This window comes from Equus asinus, chromosome 9 (genome assembly GCF_041296235.1).
Source record: "Equus asinus isolate D_3611 breed Donkey chromosome 9, EquAss-T2T_v2, whole genome shotgun sequence".
In the NCBI taxonomy this organism is placed as follows: domain Eukaryota; kingdom Metazoa; phylum Chordata; class Mammalia; order Perissodactyla; family Equidae; genus Equus; species Equus asinus.
The window spans coordinates 87,595,962-87,616,050 of record NC_091798.1 but is presented as its reverse complement, the minus strand read 5'-3'; the positions used below and the strand labels follow the sequence as shown (position 1 = coordinate 87,616,050).

General features: G+C 36.4%; 1 protein-coding gene across 13 annotated transcripts in view; it reads right to left on the bottom strand.

The window, feature by feature from the left end:
• The window catches only part of SSBP2 (single stranded DNA binding protein 2), a 290,537-nt gene that overhangs the window by 18,221 nt on the left and 252,227 nt on the right, over nucleotides 1-20,089 (bottom strand). For all 13 annotated transcript variants that reach the window (XM_014857023.3, XM_014857025.3, XM_044777908.2 and 10 more), the window contains 4 exons: nucleotides 10,163-10,198; nucleotides 8,292-8,346; nucleotides 4,620-4,690; nucleotides 1,694-1,772 (listed from right to left, as the gene is read on the bottom strand). In XM_014857023.3, the coding sequence (XP_014712509.1) occupies nucleotides 1,694-1,772; nucleotides 4,620-4,690; nucleotides 8,292-8,346; nucleotides 10,163-10,198 (241 nt within the window). The remainder of the gene's footprint in view (nucleotides 1-1,693; nucleotides 1,773-4,619; nucleotides 4,691-8,291; nucleotides 8,347-10,162; nucleotides 10,199-20,089) is intronic.

The window sequence follows — 20,089 nt, the reverse complement described above, 5'->3', positions numbered from 1 at the left end:
ATTTTAATTCTTAGAAGAAATGAACAATCGACACTAATTTCTCTTCTTGTTTAAGAAACAGAATCATAACTTAGCTAACAAAGAATAATAATCAGCTCTTTGCCAGAATTTTAGCTCTATTTTAACTATTTTAACAATGAATTTTCCTGGCATAAAAATATTATAATATATTAGTAGTACAGCGTTCAGTCAACAGTCACAAGTAAAGTGAGGGCTTATTAACGTGACTAGTTTATAAATAAACAGGCATAATAAATTGTTAAATATTGAATATATTATATAATTATGTATATATAAATATATGCAATAATGTTCATTATAGAAAGTAATAAGCCATATGCCAAGCATGTGTAAAACTCGTCTGCAAATTCTATCCTAGTGAATAATATAACTGAGAATCTTCTAATGATGACCAAATGTCATCTTTTTATGAATAGTTTTACAAATTAAAAGACTGGAAAGTGAATTATTTTCCAACAAATTGGAAAGTAAAACTCTAGAATGGTGCCGTCTAGTAGAACTCTGTATGATGATTGAAATGCTTCTCTGTGCTGTCCTTGATGGTAGCCATTAGCTACATGTGGCTCTGCACGAGATATGTGGCAGTGCCACTGATGAACTGAATTTTACATTTAATTTAACTTAAAATTCAATGGTCACACATGACTAGAGCTACCATAATTGGACAGTAAAAATTAAGGCTTTGAAATCTAGGCAAAATAAGTATGAATCCTTAAAAGCACAAAAGCCTATCAATATGTTGCAAATAATTTCTTGATTATTGAAGTTACATAGCTTTTCATAGTATCAGAGGATGGCATTTCCTGACCTTGGGTGGGGTTGTGAAATCTGTGTATAAGCTAAGTTATTCACGGGTATAGTTTCTCCAACTCAAGTAAAAGATGGTTCCCTCCACCCCACTGTCAACTTTTAAAATAGCGTATGATAATGTTACTTGAACATACAAATATGAAATAAATGTCTTTTTTTGGTTTTGCGTCCGGCCTGCCTATACATACAGTGCGCTGTGTGACCCAGTCAGTCTTGGACCATTTATTTCTCTTTCTTACTGTTGTGAAACTTTTTGTTCACCTTGCAGATATTTGGCTTCATGTGGTAAGAAGGCATCATTTATGAAGTATGTTTTCAACCATTACACTGCTTGAAATCAGCTTTATCATAAACACAATGTGCGCAGTGTTCTCTCTTAAGAGATTCATTCAGATTATCCAGAATATGATTACCAATATTGCTTTTAAAAAGATACAAGCATTAAAATACAAAACAAAATAAGGAATTCTTGCAGAGCACTGAAGTCCCTCTGAGACTGTGTCCACGGCCTTTGGAGACAAGCAGCTCGGAGGACACGGCAGTCCTCCAGGCGAGGCACCACGAAACGTGCCCAAAGCAGCAATGTCTCCCTTTATCATAAAACACGCAGATTTTGATAGGTTAAAGTAAGCACCTGCGAATGTGAGCTAGGGTAGAACAATTCTCACATTTCTGATTTTCAAATGATTTCCAGTCATCATAACCAATATACTGTGGATTGAAATATCAGTCTAAGGTAAAAGTTGAAGCATTTCAAAATAAGCTCCTATATACAGAAGAAGTTTTCAAATCATAATTCCACTATGTAGAATTAAGGTTTTGTTTTGAATTTATTTCTAAACATCAAATTTAATATCCTTACCTAACGAGCCATTCATGTGATGTGACTCCATTCCTCCTAATCCACCCATGGGACCATCTGACCCAGGGCCCATTGGAAACTATTCAAAAAATGAAGAAAATGACTGTGATCACACTGAAAACAACTGATAATCTCACTGTTACAATATCTATCTTTAACATTATAAGACACTTCCACAGCTTATTTTCATTTTCAAGTCATGGAGATTATTTTCCTAGATTTTTTCAGCCCTGCAGATTCTCTAACTGGACTACCCTACCTCCCTCATCCTATCTTCTCTCTGTTCTGGATCTCCAGGCTAATCTTCATTCATATCCAAATTTTTCTTCTTCAGATATCCTCAACTAGAAAGTAACACATTCCAGCGCAAATGAGAAGATAAGCGTTCTCTTCTATGCTATTGACAAATTTTATTATAAACCAGAGGTGATTCTTAAGAAGCTGCTAAAGGTATTGGCTTATTAATAAGAATAATTGAACATTATTATGCCAACATTAACATTTTTATTAGCAGACAATCTATCTTTGTTCAAATGCACATAACAAATAATTTCATCTTGCAAGTTAAATACATTTAGCTCCTTGGGGATAGCTGAATATTCTTCTTGGCAGTCTCAAATATGCCAGTTCAATGACAATTAGAGAGTCTATAGAAGTTTTATTTAATGGTTGTTAAAGTAGTGGTATTATTTTATTTCTAAGTGAAATCTTACATTAGGAGGCTGGTACCAAACAGATGTGAACAAATGTGCTGTGGTGGAGCTGGTGGTGGGGTTCATGGCCTGCCCACTCAGTCTCTCCCCCAACTCCCTGGAATGCTTCTGAGGAAGTCCAGACCCCAGTCTGAAGACAAGTTATTGATAATTACCTCATGTTTACAGTTAAGAGAGCCTACTGAAAACACTTGCTCTTCAAATTTCCCATGCCAAAAGCAGCATGTCTGCCATTTGTATGGTGCAGAATACTGAATATGACGTGTGTATTTATGTGTGTAGATGGGATGGCAGTGGTTACAAATCATACAGGCTTTTGGGGGGAAGAACTGCCCTCAGTAGACAACCTGTGTGCCAAGAAGTGTGTGTGGAAATAGCTTTCCATCATTTCTGATTTTTCCATCATGTAAACCACATGCTCATAGATTTTCCCAGGATAATGCCAATTCTGTTGCCTAAAATTTTGTTGCCTAAAGGCACATGGATTGATTTTCAGTAAATAATTTGGAATATGTATGCCTCAAATGATAGGTCAAAGAAATTAACTTTGAACTTGCTGTTGCTATTCCGTTTTTGTAGAAAGCATAGTTTAGATCTGGGCTGATAAACTGGTGCTGGTGAGGCCGACAGCCTGTGACCCTCCCAGGCTTGGCCCTCTTATCTGGCCCCACAGTGCTTTAGAAGACAGGAGGACTGTAGGTGTGTCTGCACAAAGCACATAAACTGCAGCCTCGCCCTCAGCAGGCATTTGCTTTTACTCCCTCTGGATGCAATGAATGACATTTGAAAAAGTGACATGTTCATCTTCTACTCTTCTTGGATCTCTTATCTTTGTAACAGGTTAGAGAACCAGAGCGGAACATACTTGGATGATATCAGCTGAGCTGCCCACAGAAATTTCTTCAGCACCATATGCTCTGGGTTTCCTCCCTACTCCCTGCCTTTCCAATATCAATTTTTAAGATATGAAATTGTAGTAGGAAGAGCTTTCCTATATTTTTCCTGCATTTCTAAAATGAACATTGTTCATTATCATATTCAATATTCTTTAAAATCTCCGTGAAAACATCTTTTAGACATTACTGACAGAAAAGGGTTTCTTTTTCCTGAAAAAGAATTTATTTGATGATATAAACAGATAGTGATTACTGAAGGCAGTGCTGCTTAACAGAAATCATCTGCAAGCCACAAATGTGACCTGCATGAGTAAATTAAGATTTATTAGCACTCCTATTTAAGAAGCGAAAAGGGTGAAGTTAATTTTAATAACATGTTTTATTTACTCTCTGTCAGAATTATCATTGCAACATATAGTCAACATAAAATTTTAATGAGATTTTTTTTTCATACTAAGTCCTCCAAATCCAGTGTGTATTGTATACTGCAGCACATCTCAGTTTGGACCAGCTATGTTTCAAGTACTATGCCATGTTGGACAATTTAAAGTCTCCCTTTGTTGTCTTCACTGTTAGGAAGCTCGATTATATTAATTATTTCATTCCTGGCTTTCGATACACTTACAAAACTTCTTTATACATCTTCTAATTTTTCTTTAATTTGAGCTAGCCTATATTCATATATACCTGTGTATTAACTGTATTGAGCTACAAATATTTTTGTTAACATGTAGGTTTTATAGCATAGATAAATAAAATACCACTTTCCCGTAAGCTTTCACGGAACAGTCACGACCATATGCTTTATTAAGAACACTCAAATTCTGTAGAACTGCCTCAGTTCTATATTTAAACTCCAGATTTAAAAAATCTAAAGAAAAACAAGCATACTCAATTTTCTAATTTATTTTCAAGTTTATCAGGAAAAAAACCAACCGCAATGAACAAATTAGTGATGCTAAAAATGAGGTTAACATAAATGATTATACATTATCTGTCATTTTCAAATAGTATTATTAGGTATTTGAGATAAAATGCCACATTTTATGGTGTTACCACACCAACCAACAACACCAACACTTTCTAATTGTATTAGGTTCAATTTCACATCTAAATTATACCGATAGGAAATATTTTGTTATATATATTGTGCATTGTTTTTTTCAACCCAGAACAGAGAGAGAATTTGATGTTTTTGATATTCAATAAGCTCCTGGACAATAAAATATAAAGCTTAAACAGCATCCAGGCAATGGAACGCACTTAAGAGTTTGAGTCTTCAAAAACTTTTCAAAATTTTAAAAAATTCATATTTACATTAGGCCTGTTAGCTCCAGGAGGTACTGCGTTCATTAAAGTATACATGTTGTCTCCGGAGTTGGTTGAATCTGAAACAAAATATTACTTAATTAATATCTTTCTTTATAATCTACACCCGAGTCATCACGAAGTAATAATCAGAGATGATCTGGACACAGACACATATTAATAGCTGCAGCACTTAAAACAGCCATTACCAATGTTCAGAAACAAATATCTAAGTCATCTTCTGACCCGGAAATTAATCATTCTGAGGTTGTAAATTAGGAATATTTACCCAATATATTACGAGTATGCACTTGAATAATTCAGGTCAAAAGGAACATTACTTTAAAAACCTAAAAAGTTACAGTAAAATTTTTCTTTTTTAAAAAACATGAATACCTTTTGACTTCTCTACAATTTACATGTGTTTATATATATATATATATATATATATATATATATATATATATATATATAATGAAAATCTCTTAAAATTCAGATTCAGCAGCTTTTCAGTTATCATTATTTCCTCAGGCTTCTTATACACCAATTTAAAAAATAGTTTATTTGGTAATAATTAATAAAAGCTGGTGGAATATCCTGGCTTACTTCCAACAGAAAGAGATTAGAACAAAACTACACAGTTGGAATGAAAAATTCTCTTGCTTGAAGTAAAAGCTTCCTCCAGTACAAATTTTGACAAATGGTTTTTCACTCAATTTATTCTTGACTTTTTATAATAAAATTAACTGTAGTGTATATCCATACGAATATATGTCACATTTTATAGTATGTTTAAAAGTTTGCCTTTCATGTCTATTAGCTAACTTTAATGAAGTCTGAGTATATGTGTTTTATAATGCACAACCTAGAGTGAAAGGCTAAATACTTTATATTTAGGAACTGTCAGTTATGAAATGTTTGTCTATTTTTTCCACGATTCTATAGTTTTCTTAAATATAACATAGTAGGCCTCTTTATTTTGAAAAAGATGTGTTTTAAATTTTTTGTACTGATTCAAGGCATAAGATAAAAATCATTTGCTTTTTCATGGCAATAGCCATAGAGTGGGAGATGGGCAATGACTTTTCCTCTTATTTCATGATTACTTACTAGACATTAATAAGTTTATTATTTTAGAGTAGGTTAGATGCCATTTATCTCTTGTTTATAAACAGTGAGCCATAAATATAAATATTGCTTTTCACTTCTAGCTTAGTACATCATACTGTTGAAAAGGTTGAAATGCTCACCTCTGGTTGACCCCTATTTGTTTACCTACTAAGTAGAGTTTCAATCTACTTTAGCAGCCTTAACTGTTTTTACATCCTTATGTTCACAATACTCCTGTCAACCCAGGCTACTTGTTCTTTTCTGCATATGATCAGCCTTTGCCATGTCCACATTTTTGTTCTTTCTTCCTCCAAGTATCTTCTACCCAATCTCCATTTACTGGAATTCTCCTCATTATTCAAGGCCCACTGCAAATGCTGCCTCTTCCATGAAGTCTTTTTTTTTTCCTGATACTTACAAATGGGTGAGTGCTCCCCCACCACTGAATTCTGCTTTGCATTACAGATAGGATTTTATCTGTCAAATCTTCCCTCCCATTTCCAACAAGGTTATAAGTTCATTGAGAGAAGGAAAGGGACCATGTCTTACTCATGTTGTGTACTATAGACAATAAATATCTGCTAACTTAGATTTAATTAATGGAAAAAACTCTATCCCATAAAAACTTATCTTCAGAAAATCTTGGATTGTTTTTTAAACATAAGAAGCCCTCAAATGATTTTTTACCTTTATTAGCCTTCTTATATTTACTTACTAATTTTAGTAATTAATTTGAAAACAAAATGGGCTGTATATTTTAAAATATGCAGAAAGGGAAAGAAATTTATTGTTTTTAAGACCAATCAAGAACATAATTTCATCTGAAAAAGAAAAAACATTGAGGAGAATAAGGTTGGTATTTTCTAGGAAATGTATGACTTCTTTTTATATACAAAAAACTTTATAGTAAAGTAGATCTTCTGGCGCCTATTTTTTTTGGGGGGGGCATTGGCTTCATATGAGAGGGATGACTGTGATAAAGGATAACGATATAAAAGAGTAGGCAAACAGGCTAGGAAGATATACTGGTGGTAATTCTTGGCTTGAAAGGAAGAAGAGATCAGATTACTTATCACCTGCAAAGTTTAATGTTACTCCAAAAAATTTCTTTCAGTATTGTAGTGAAGTGTTTATTGATCACATGCTACTTTCATAGATCAACATTAACTTCACCATTCAAGAATGCAAATGTGGGCAAGATGTTCAATTCATATAATTCTATCTTCAGTGAATTCTGTTTCACTTCAATGAAGATGCTCTGAGGACAGAGATCCATGAAATATTTATGATATATTTCAAAGAGTTAGTGAAACAAAGTAAAATTTTGTATTATTTATCAAATTTATGCTTTTCCTAAATTGAAAAGATTCAAAACTTAAAAAATATTATTTATTGGTACGATTAATATGTAATTTCAAACTTCTGTATATCTTAGATTTCAACAAATCAGTTAAGAACATATGAATTTAACAGTTCAACATAATAAAAAATGATTTCTAGTTATAAAAACTTCCCATCTACTTCACTACCCAGAAGTTAACACTCATAAAGTCTTAGCCTATTCCTTTGTGGTCTACTTTCCAGATTTCTGTGTTATATATATTTTAAGATAAAACTGTGAGCATATTATATTGAATCATGAATATTTATTTCTCCATGTCATTAAAATTCTTTGATAATAATTTCTAATGGCTACACTATATTTCATAAAAAATTAATTTAATAATTTCATTGAAGTTGGATTAGGTAAGAAGGTTTTGTCTACTATTTCTCTATTGATTATAACAAATGAGCACCCCTCTCCACAAAACTTGGATTGTATCTCTAATCATTTCCGGTAGTAGGATTATAGAGTCAGATGATATGAACTTTGTCATGGCTCTTGATACAAGTTGCCAGAGCACCTTCTAGGAGGGCTGTGCCAACGTAAACGCCCACCATCAGAGTCCTCGAGACACAACATATTTAATAGTCTGTATTAAAGTCACAAAAAGAAACGATACAGCTATTAAAACTAATTATATTAAATGATTACAGGAATATTGAGGTATTTTAGTTTAGAAGATTAGAAAACCTTCCCTACAGCACAGTGGATTTATTAGCTCACTAACAGATACCTATAGACGTGTAGGGTAAATAATATCGTAACCACATCTACATCCATCTTAGTAAGATGACAAATATGGTGGGTCTGATTTGCTATATTAAATTTAATGGATCCATGTATTTCATGTGTTGCTTATGCAGAATTTTCGAGGTTGAGAGATCTGAATCTCTTCCACATTCTCAAGGAAACTTTTGGTCAGATAAACTATTGGGCAATTCATACAGATCAACACATTTGCATCCTGATTAATCTGTTACCCACACAACAGGAATTTTCTAAATGCATAAAGTAATTAAACAGTAGTTGTTTAGGAACACTATTCCTTCCTACTTGCTACCTCCACTCTACCTGTGAAACCATCAATGAGAGAATGAATACCATCAACTTTCCTTCATAACAATTTCTAAACTTTGTGATTTTATTCGAATAATCAAGTGCCCATGTGGCTAGTTTGATTACAATACCTGCTGGACTAGGCATGATGGGTGTTCCTGGTGGCCCTCCACCTCCTGGAGGACCCTAAATAATTATACAAAATTTCAGTAAAAATAAGGCATTTCATTAAACAATATAAGGAAAAACAAAAGTTAGATTTATCTCTATAATAATCCAACTTGAAAGTAACAGAGGAAATATATTTCTCCATAATTTATTTTCTTTGAATGTGCAATCATTTCAATATTATGCAAAATATAATTTAGCTTAAATATGTTGAGATTGTTTTGACACGTTTCCAAAAACAATGAGCCTGTAACACTGATTTATTATTCATGACTTAATCACATCAGGTATCATGAGGTTAAGGAGAAACCATTTAATAGGGACTTTACAAATCCATAAAATAGATAATTCATGTGTATTTGTGATTTAGTTTACTGTAATTTTCTTATATTCTGTATCACTAGTTTTTATAGGCAACTAAAAACCAAAAGATAGTTTAAAATAATGCATTGATGTTATTTCTTTCTTCTCTTGTGTCAACTGCAACACTTCTGGAGCAGAGTACCTTAAGCTATCACGTCTACTAGAAAGGAGACGCAGTGCTGTCTAGGGTTGAGGGTTACTAAGGCTGTAGCTAATCAATCTGAAACGGAGATTTGGTAATTTGGTGATTCAAATGTTAATTCAGTGATTTCAGACAACCCGGAGGGATAATTCAGGCAATGGGTTTTAGAATTTTCAGACATACGGTAGCCAAATTAACTATTAAGTGGCTAAATTTTCACTTCGTTCTGAGACACAGCCCACTAATTCCTTCAAAATAATATACATATTTTTTATTTAATAAGCAACTTAAATTTACTTTCAAATAAATCTATAATTTCATAAAACTATTTATCAGGCTTATTCTTAATAGACTTTAAGAAAAAATAGGTTTTACCCAAATTTCTTTACTTTCATTTTTGTTTCATAGAAAATGTGAAAAAAGTTAGTTTCTTACTTTCTATAGTTTAAGGGAATATGAGCACTAAAAGTTCGCAGGTCCAAAACAGCATGTGCTTTTCACTATGTTCATAAAACACTATTTTCATGGAGGGTAATGCTCATTATCTTCCTAGGCACTCCTTTTTCCTCCTCCAGTTGGCCTTCACTTGTGACAATCTCTTTAGGAAAGATTTTCCCTTTTACCATTTTATCCTTGCTTCTCTGTTAGGCATTTCCCTCTAAATATTATAACAAATAATCCTGTATGATGGCCTTGGGATGTAGCAAGGATTATAATGTAATGATGGTTAAAAGGTCATTTGTAAGTTCAAGAGGTCATGTAAAACCTGCTAATTGGACTTCAGGGCAATATGAATTACTGGCAAATTCTAACATACTAAATTATAAGAAGAAGAGAAATAAGTGTTTCCAATTTCTAAGAATGAAAAAAGACCTAAGAAATCTCCCCAAATCACTAGTCATTATTCTGCTATCTGCTTCTCTTTGTGATTGGGAGGAAGTTTAATGTCTTCTTAGACTTAGCGTGTGGAGAATGGGGTATGGGAGGGGCTCAGATTATTTTTCTTGAGAACTGCCAATTCAAGCACATCATTGTGTAACTGGGGAGGGCTTTCTTCATGATTGGACAGAGGGTGTTGTACTGGTTTACAGAAACATATGCTGAAGTAAAACACAGTACTCAGGGCAATTTTGGCCAGATTGATAACTGCTTTACTAACGAACATCAGCATATGTACTGAGGTTGGCAGACGAAACTACTCAATACAAATCAGATGTTCACTTCTTGGCCAATACACAGGGGCTCTTCTTAACATCTGGACAATTCTTTCATTGCCCAAATAAAACGTAACATCAATTCTTATGAGCAAACAAACCCAAATGTACTTACTACATAATTTCCAGGAGATGCTGAGGAGTATGGTATCTGGAACATGAACAGGACAAAAAAACACATATTTTGATTCATGTGGCAATATGAAGACTGACCTAAAATGAATCTACTTTCTGACTTTTATCAAGTTTTAAAATTTATCACCAAGAATAGCGAAGGATAAAGGCATTTATATCTGTCTGCTAGAAAGCAGAATAAACGCAATATTATCTTGCATTTGCAAATAAGAGTAAATTTTGGTAAAGAGGAATTTAGAAGCACAGCTTCAAGTTATATTAGCTTCAGGGAAGTTGTACCCACTGCTTTGACACTAATGACACTTATTCTGTAATTAGAAAGATATATATTCGTGCAGCTAAAAATCAGGAACCAGAATTTTTCAAACTGGTTGTCTTTACAGATGCAACTTCTACTTTATGTGCATTCTGGGGCACATTATTTTTTTTTAGAGACAGATTTCAGGCTACTACATTCATGCAGTTTGGGTTAATACTTGATATATAGACCTCACCTTCCCTGCCCCCCTTTTTCTTTCTACTTGGCTTCTAGAAAACTAATATAATAAATACAAAAGATTTTGTTAATATAAATCTCCAAAGACTACTAATTTGTGGGGATCAGATATGGGTAACAAATTCCCTCTATCCCTTCAAATCAAGCTCTTAACCAAGCTCTTCTCTGGAGATTAGAAGGTATTAATACAACATTGCTATGAGAATTTAAGAAATGAAAACCAGAAAACGTATATTTAAAAATAAGCCCTTGAATGTGGATATTAATAGAGAAGTTAAACCCAAATATTTTCTTTTCTCACACAAGCTCACTAGCTCACTTGTATGAAGATTCTGCATACCCAGAAGAGAGATTTTTGTCTTATTCTGAAAGAAGCCAATAAATTACTGTCTTCCTAGAGTCAGACAGCCTAGGCCAAAATTGGAACTTAAAGAATAGTGAAAAGATGATAGTGCCTGTGCCCTAAATGCTCTCTCCACCCCAATGCCGTCAGTATAATTAATAATATAAAATAATAGGAAACCATAACGTAAGCAGAAGGAAGTAAAACAAAGTTACGATTTTCCTTTGGTTTTAATATTCAGCTATTTAAAAACTCTCTCTTTATTGTTTGGTGTCCTTGTTTTGCCCTAAGCACACACCACATGTCTCTGAGGCCCCTGCTTGGTCTGCCTGTGGGTAATTCAGTGCTGCACATGGCCGTTGCCAGAGTGCCCAGCATCACTAATGATGAGAATGACTTCCACTCTGAGTATTGGGATCCCTACGGCAGTAAACACCCACTCAGCTCGGTGAATGAACACATGCACACATCCATGCTCTCATGGGTCCCTTTCAGTTCATGAGCTACCCTCCATCCTCTGCTTCTTAGCATTTTAAACACATGCATCTGCCCTCTCCAAATCAGCAACTTAACTATTGGCTCCACTTTTCATCTCTTCATAACTTTAACACCTGCCTCATGTCCTGCCTCTCTTTATCACCTACCATCATTCCTAAGCAACTTCAAGATACAATCTAACCATCCTTTAGATCTTTAGAATTTACACGTCACTGCCTTCCCTTATTTTACATAATACTTCCCTCTCTTCCACTTATGAGTATGACCAGATCCTAACAGTCTTTACAGAGATCTAAACAACTCCCTTGCCTGACATCTTTCTTATTCCTCATGATGATCACAAATATTATTCTATATTCCAACTAGAATCTCTCCCATCACAACTCCTCTGTGTTTACTAAGTCCATTATTTCCCTATTAGTTTCCTATTAAATTCCTCTGCCCCTCCCCCATGCCACTGTCAGCATTTTGCTTCTGTCTCCAATATCTTAAATTCATTATTCTAAAGCCTACTTTGTTAATGTCCATCTCTTTGATCACCCCCTAGCCAACTTTTCTGTTTTATAATAGAGATTTCCTGGAGAGAAACATAAAACAAGGTTGACAAGGTCCAAAATATAATCAAGTTCTCCAATTTCAATCCAGTCTTCACTAATATCTGGAAGTATTTTGGCTCAGCCTTTATGGAAACCATGAAGCATTTTAGTGGTGTGCCAGTAAACCTGGGGTACAGGGGGGGTCCCAATTTGGAGCATTTGCCAATTTATGTGGTGTAAATATTCCCATATAGCAGATTTCAAGCTACCAATGATTTAACAATCAACTCACAAAATCCCTGAATATTTAACAATTGACTTTTGTGAGCTGGCCCTCATGGTGGTTATATCATAAATTAAAGCCATCAAATTCTTGCTATACCTTCATTTTCAACTCAACACTCTATTATATATAGATTTAAATTTTCATCCATTCATCTTATTAGGTAGAAAAAAAATCTTTCTCTTTGTTCCCTAAGCTACCCGCTCCTCATCATCCCATTCTCCTGAGTCAGGCTCTGCTCATTTTATATTTTTGAGTTCTTTCTTTTCATGGTTCCTTCAAACACAGTTAAATATAATAGACATTTTAAAATACTTAAAATTTTTTTTTACCTCATTTAGTTGTTCAATTTCTTTCCATTTTTGCTCTGTTAAGCACTTAATTTTGGCTTACACCTATTGTTTCTACATCACATTCTTTGATGCCCTCATTAAAAGAAAAGGAGCACTTGGGCTCCTACCCTGGCACTTTACTGAACCTGCAGTATGGAAAGTTACCAGCAGTATCTGACAGCCTTGTGCGAGGGACAGGAAATATAACAATGCAGGTAGAAGTACTATGTGGGGACAGAAGATATACTTGAGCTGGGCAGCTTGGACTTACAGAGTAGGTACCCACCAGAAAGACAAAGGGAAAGATCAGCATTTGAAAAAAAAAACAACAAAGAAAGAAAGAAAGAAAAGAAATATGAAAGTACATAGTTTATTAGGGAAATGGTATGTAATCTTACACAGCTGCTGCAGTGTGGGATTTAGGGAGGGTGTAGTAAATAATGATGCTATATAAAGTCAGACTGTGAATGAATTTATGCTGTAGGAAATAGAGAGTCACAGGTTTTAGAGAGAGATGTTCAAATCTAAGTTTTAGTAAGATAATTCAGCAGGCATCATGGAGTATGAATACAAGTTAGGAGACTACTGCAAAAGGTCTTGGTAAGAGATGATAAAAGTGTTCTAGGCAGTGCTGAATAAGACAAGCAGGAGTAAGAGAATTCAAAAGACTTTTCACAAACGCTTGTGAAAAAAAGGCAGGGCTTGGTGACAAACTGGGTGTAGTGGACAAAGGAAGAAATAAATTCAGGTAATTCCTAGGTTTCCAACTTGGTGACTGGGTAGGATGTTGTTGCTACTAATTTACAGATATGGAATTCAGGCAGGGGGATGAGTTTGGGGAAATGTCCTACATGTTGACTTTGAAGGCACTAGTAGACACTGAGGTGGACTTGATGAGCAGACATTTAGATATACAGGTCTAGAACTTATCAGAGAGCAAGAATTTATTGGAGATGAGGACTAGAGATAAAGCCTCAACTGAATAAATTTTCATTTTGTGCTAGGCACAATACTTGATCTAGGATTCAGTTAGATTTAGTGATAATCGAAACCACATGGGGGGCCAGCCCTGTGGCCAAGTGGTTAGGTTCATGTGCTCCGCTGCAGGTGCCCAGTGTTTCGTCGGTTCAAATCCTGGGCGCAGACATGGCACTGCTCATTGAGCCACGCTGAGGCGGCATCCCACATGCCACAACTAGAAGGACCCACAACTAAGAATATACAACTATGTACTGGGAGGCTTTGGGGAGAAAAAGGAAAAAAAATAAAATAATATAAAATAAATGTTTAAAAAAAAAAAGAAACCACATGAAAATGTTAAAATAAATTAAATTTAAAAGCCCAGGATTAGAATTAGAGAACATTCCCAATTAAGAAAGGGTGTTGGATAATGTGACTGGAGGAAAACCAGAAGAAAATATTTTATAAAAAGTCAAGCAGGGGCTGGTCCGGTAGCTTAGTGGTTGAGTTCGGTGCACTTTGCTTTGGTGGCCCTGGTTCGTGGGTTTGGATCCTGGGCATGGACCTATACCACTCCTCAAGCCATGCTGTGGTGGTGACCGACATACAAAATGGAGGATGACTGGCACAGATGTTAGCTCAGGGCCAATCTTGCTCACCAAAATAAAAAAAAAAGTCAAGCAAGTTAGACTTTTAAGAAGTAGGGAGTGGGTGCAGCTTGGCTAGGAAATACTAAACTGGGCTTATTTTTGAGCCCTGTCAGGCTCAAGCTTTTCAACCTTTCTGCGACACACAAGAATAAATAATAAAAAGGGATATGTTAATAAAAATATGGAAAAATAAAGAAACATTATTAAAATGAAGAAAAGAAATTAATGGACATCTAAAACAAAACCAAGGAATCATATATGTCAGAGGTCAGCGTATGATCAGGACAGACAATAAGTCATGATGTTTGGTTGGTAAGTAGAACGTCACTAGTAACCTTCAGAATAGGACCTTCACGGGAGTTGAAATGGGTTGAGAAGTCAATTCAATAAATCTTCATTCATCATCTGCTATGCTTCAGGCACTGCACTACTATATAGCACTGAAACAGATAGGAAGGTCAAGGATTCACTTCAGTAGAAGGGTGGTGAGGAAGTGAAAGTGTAAGTAACATACAGGATGGTGCTTGAGACTGAGGAACTGTTGAGAGTTTTCTATCAGCTATCCCCCGCCAGCTCTGGAAGAGCAGAAGTCTAGGGGTTAAGGCTGTCTTGAGATTTTGTTCACTGGCGTAGTGTTAGAGGAAATTTCCAACCAATGGAAAGGGACAGACTGAAGACTCCTTTGGAAGAATGAACGAGCCAGGTATGCAGAGGCAACAAGAGATGGAATAAAGGGAATACATAGAAGGGTTATTAGTATGAAAAAAAAAGATTTCTTTTTCTGAGACAAAAGGAAAGAAAGATGACTAAAGGCCTGATAATATTAGAGGTGAAGGGAAGAATCTGAAGAAATTTGAGTCTAACATTTTTTTCCCCCTCTGTCAAATATGGGACAAATTTAGTGGATAGAGAAGGGGCCAAAGATAAGGAGAGCAGGCAAGAAGAGTGAACAAATTGCTGGTCGCGCATTGGCGAGGCCTCAGCAGAGGCTGAACACCACAGATTCAACTTACAACACGACGGGTTAAGCACAGTTAGAGAATGCGCATTAGGCATTGTGGAAGAATTCGTGGTGGGGTTCTATAAGGGCTTCTAGCACAACATTCCGAAGACAAAGTTCAGGGTCGGCACTCTACATCTGCTGCTTCTCCTGTGTTCCGTGCTCAGTGTGTGTTATTCCCAGTCTCCTGGACACCTGGATTCAAAGATCTAAAATCACCTTCAACTTTTTCCTTCTCTTTATCCCCCAATCCAACAGGTCATCAAGCTTTTGTGATTCTATGTCTGAACTGTCTCTCTGCCAGTCCTTTTATTACCTACTTCAGGCTCTATAACACTTTCTAAGGTCTACTACTAGAATCTCCTAATTTTGTTTCCCAGCTGTACCCATTTTATATACTATCTTCCTAAGCCACAGCTCCTTTCTGCATAGAGGATAAATTCCAGATTTCTCAACCTTCAAAACCCTGTGCACATGTGGCCCCTTTTCCTTTTTCAGCTGTGTGGCCCCCTATGCCTTCCCAAACAATCTATCCTCCCAGCCACTAACAGTCTAATAAATTTTCCCCAAACATTTCCTGCATTTCCCCTTCTCTTTATTTTTGTCCAAGCTTGTCTCCATCTCTAGTATCCAGATTCTTCCCAATGTAATTAATCTCCTCCCTCCACCCCTCTCCCATCCTCCATACAAAATATCCATTAACATAAAATGAAAGATGAAAATGCAGATACAGAGGATAAGCAAAATCAGACAGCTGGACTACTGGAATTGTAGAAGTAGAAGACTCTTTTATTTGACAGATGAGGAAATTAAGGACCATATATAGTCTAGTTAAGTCAGACAGCTCAAGAGCTGTGACAAGAATCCAAATATTCCGAAATATTCTGACTCTCAATATCCACGACAGTGGTGCTGTGGCAGTGGGACGATCAGAGTAATTCGAGGTTTTTGGTTTTGTTTTCCTAAATGATTGGTAACATTTTAGCTAGGTAGCTTTCTTCAACTCTGAAGTTTACGACTACTTTATAAGCACTGGTTTGCTAGAAATCAAGGAGGGCAACGCCAAGATATCATCTGTGCCAGTGAGAGGTTGAAAATATTCTATTACTTTTAAGTGCTCTTTTAAAAAAGTGAGCATCTATTTTCACAGGGCACAGCCTATTTGGAGTAAGATATCTGTATTCACTTAGGCTTAATTATTACAATAAATTCTCGTTTTTTTTTTCCTTAAAGGAGTTTCCTCTTTCTTTTTCCTATCAAGCTAGTGAGTTGTTAAATACAATGCTATATTCAACATTTGCTGTTTTTGCCTATCCCCTTTTGTGCTAACAATTCCTTGAATTTTCTTTGGTGAACCATATCTCTCATTTTTCCACATCGCTTTGGTAGGGCTCAGGGAGTGAGTGTGTGACCAAGGCCTGGCTGATACAGCCCAAAAGTTGGCCATAACTGGTTCATGAATGAGCATATGACCCAAGCTAAGCACATCAGTGCAGTTAGCTATTCCCAATGCCGGTGCTTAACTGATAAAGAGTTGTGCTCTTCTGTGCTCAACTGGGAGCTGTGAGGATATAAGTCTGGAGCTTCACACAGCCTTCCTGCCATGACGAGGGGAACAAACGTAATCGATGGACAGAGACTGGGTCTTGATGATATTATTTGAACCCTTGGAACCTAATGTGCCCCAAAGCAAATTTATATCTGGACTTCTCACATACATGATCCACTAACATTGTCTTTCAATATGAGCCTAGTTTTGTTGGTTTTATGTACCTTTTAATCAAAAGTGTCTCCAGATAAAAATAAGATATTTTCAATAAAAGTGCTTGTTACTTAATGATTAGACCTTATATAGCTAAACCCAAGTGCACAGTTCTTTGTGAAAAGTATAAAAAAGGAAAAAGAGTTGGTGGATTTGTAAACAAACCTCCAAATAAGAATCTGAGGCCAAGGGCCGGCCCCGTGACCGAGTGGTTAAGTTCGCACTCTGCTGCAGCAGCCCACGGTTCAGATCCTGGGCACGGACATGGAGCTGCTCGTCAGGTCACGTTGAGGCGGCGTCCCACATGCCACAACTGGAAAGGACCCACAACTAAGATATACAACTATGTATGGGGTGGTTTTGGGAGGTAAAGCAGGAAAAAAAAAAAAAAAGATTGGCAACAGTTGTTAGCTCAGGTGCCAATCTTTAAAAAAAAAAAAAAGAATCTGAGGCCAATACTGTAATGCTCAGATTTAAGGAAGTAAAAACCACACTTTCATTCAGAATTAAAAACATGAATTTGTCTTTAAAAATGTTTCTCCTACTCCCATGTAAAAGGGTGCCAAAAATATTTTTTATCAAATACTTTTACATGACAAAACTGTGGATAGACAAAGATTTAGCAAATAAAAAAATCTATGGTGGCAATGGTAGGCAGACTTCTCACTTTCAGAGAAGAAAGTTACAAACATGGAAAGCAGAAAATCCAGAATGAACTCCGTTTTGTTGGATTGAAATTGAAGCCCTGGTGTGCACTCATGGTTTTGGTGCATATAGATAGATACAGAAAGACAGATGTGAGTGGGTGTGCTTATGCACACACATCCATATCCTAGTTCTGTCGGTTGAGAGGGCCTAGAAGCTGTATCACTCCAACAGGCTCTAAATACCACTCTACACTAAAAGGAACCAGGTTCCTTAAAGAAATGGCTGTTTCCAGGGCTAAGGCTGGGAAAATATAAGATGAGCTTCGAAGTTGAAATAAAAGTTGAACACAAAGATGGGGCTGGCCCCGTGGCCGAGTGGTTAAGTTCGCGCGCTCCGCTGCAGGCGGCCCAGTGTTTCGTCGGTTCGAATCCTGGGCGCGGACATGGCACTGCTCATCAGACCACGCTGAGGCAGCGTCCCACATGCCACAACTAGAAGAACCCACAACGAAGAATACACAACTATGTACCGGGGGGCTTTGGGGAGAAAAAGGAAAAAATAAAATCTTAAAAAAAAAAAAAAAAAAAAAGTTGAACACAAAGAATAACGTGGACATGTGAAAGGACAAAGGATTTAGCTTGAGGGGCTTCCTACTGGCCAAATCTGAATGATTTTAGCCTCAAAAACCCATGGAATAAAATAAGAATCTCCAAGTACATCTGATATACATGAATGAATGAACGAATGGAGAAGAAAACCTCTTTGTTATAGTAGAAAGTCAACTAATAAATGGAGAAGGAAAGGCAGAATTAGAAAATGGCCATTTGGCAATGAACACAGCAAGAATCATCAACGGATGCCCAAAGTAGCAGACTGAAGTACGAGGGGGAAGAGGGACTTACTGTAGTTTCAAAGGATGTCTCCACAAGTTAATAATTACAAACGGAAAAGCCGCAATTTTAGAGGAGAGAACCTGAGGAGCAGCACCTTAACTAAGCGATCAAAGCTAACATTACGAATGAGAGGACAAATCACCACCGCACGCCTCCCGAAATGATGCACTGAGAGAACACAAAATGACTTCTGTAGCATTCTTGCCAAATACATATAACCTGAACCTAATCATGAGGAAACATCAGACAAAACCAAATTATGGGATAGTCTACAAAATAACTGGCTTGCATTCAACAAAACTGAAAGGTTAAGAAAGAAAAGTTGAGGAACCGCTCCTGCTTAAAGGAGACAAACATGATTAATGAAGGCAACAAGTGAACTGGGGTTTTCTTTTGTTACAAAGGACATTGCTGGGACAATTGGTGAAATGTAAACGAGGTCTGAAGACTAGAAAATAGCATTATATCAAGGATAATTTTCTTATTTTGATCCTTATACTGTGATTATGAAAGACGCCTTTGTTTTTAGGAAACACACACTAAGTATTTGGGGATAAAGGGCCATCATGTCTGCAACTTAAACGCAACCCAAATGGTGCAGGAAAAAATATGTATGTGCAGAAAGGAAATCATGAAGCAAACGCGGCAAACTGTTAACACTTGGGAATCTGGGTGAAGGGTGAATGGGAATTCTTTGTACTTTTCTTACAACTTTTCTGCAAATCTGAAGTTACTTAGAAATAAACATTTAAAAGAAAAAAACAGTATATAAAACACATTTGAAAACAGCAGGGGCCGGCCTGGTGGAATAGTGCTTAAGTTGATGTGCTCTGCTTCGGCAGCCCAGGGTTCGCCGGTTCAGATCCTAGGCATGGACATACGCACCGCTCATCAAGCCATGCTGTGGTGGCATTCCACATAGAAGAACTAGGACTTACAACTAGGATATACAACTATGTACTCGGGCTTTGGGGAGGAAAAAAAAAAGAGGAAGATTGGCAACAGATGTTGGCTTAGGGACAATCTTCCTCACCAAAAAAAAAGCATACCTTAAAAAAAAAAGAAAACAGCAAAAACAAAACAAGCACCCACTTTAATATGCTGTCCTGGGAGCCAGAGATTTACTGTATTGACAGGAAATGAAATGCGTTTGCAATTTTATTTTATTTTTTTTGAGGAAGATTAGCCCTGAGCTAACATCTGCTGCTAATACTCCTCTTTTTGCTGAGGAAGAGTGGCCCTGAGCTAACATCCATGCCCATCTTCCTCTACTTTATATGTGGGACGCCTGCCACAGCATGGCGTGCCAAGCGGTGCTATGTCCGCACCAGGGATCGAACCAGTGAACCCTGGGCTGACAAAGCAGAATGTGCGCACTTAACCGCTGCGCCACCGGGTCGGCCCTGTAATTTTAAACATGGACAAGGAGTCTAGGGAACTTGGAATTCAAAATAAAACAGATGAGTTGTCACTACAATATAATCGATGGTATTTAGGGGGAAACCC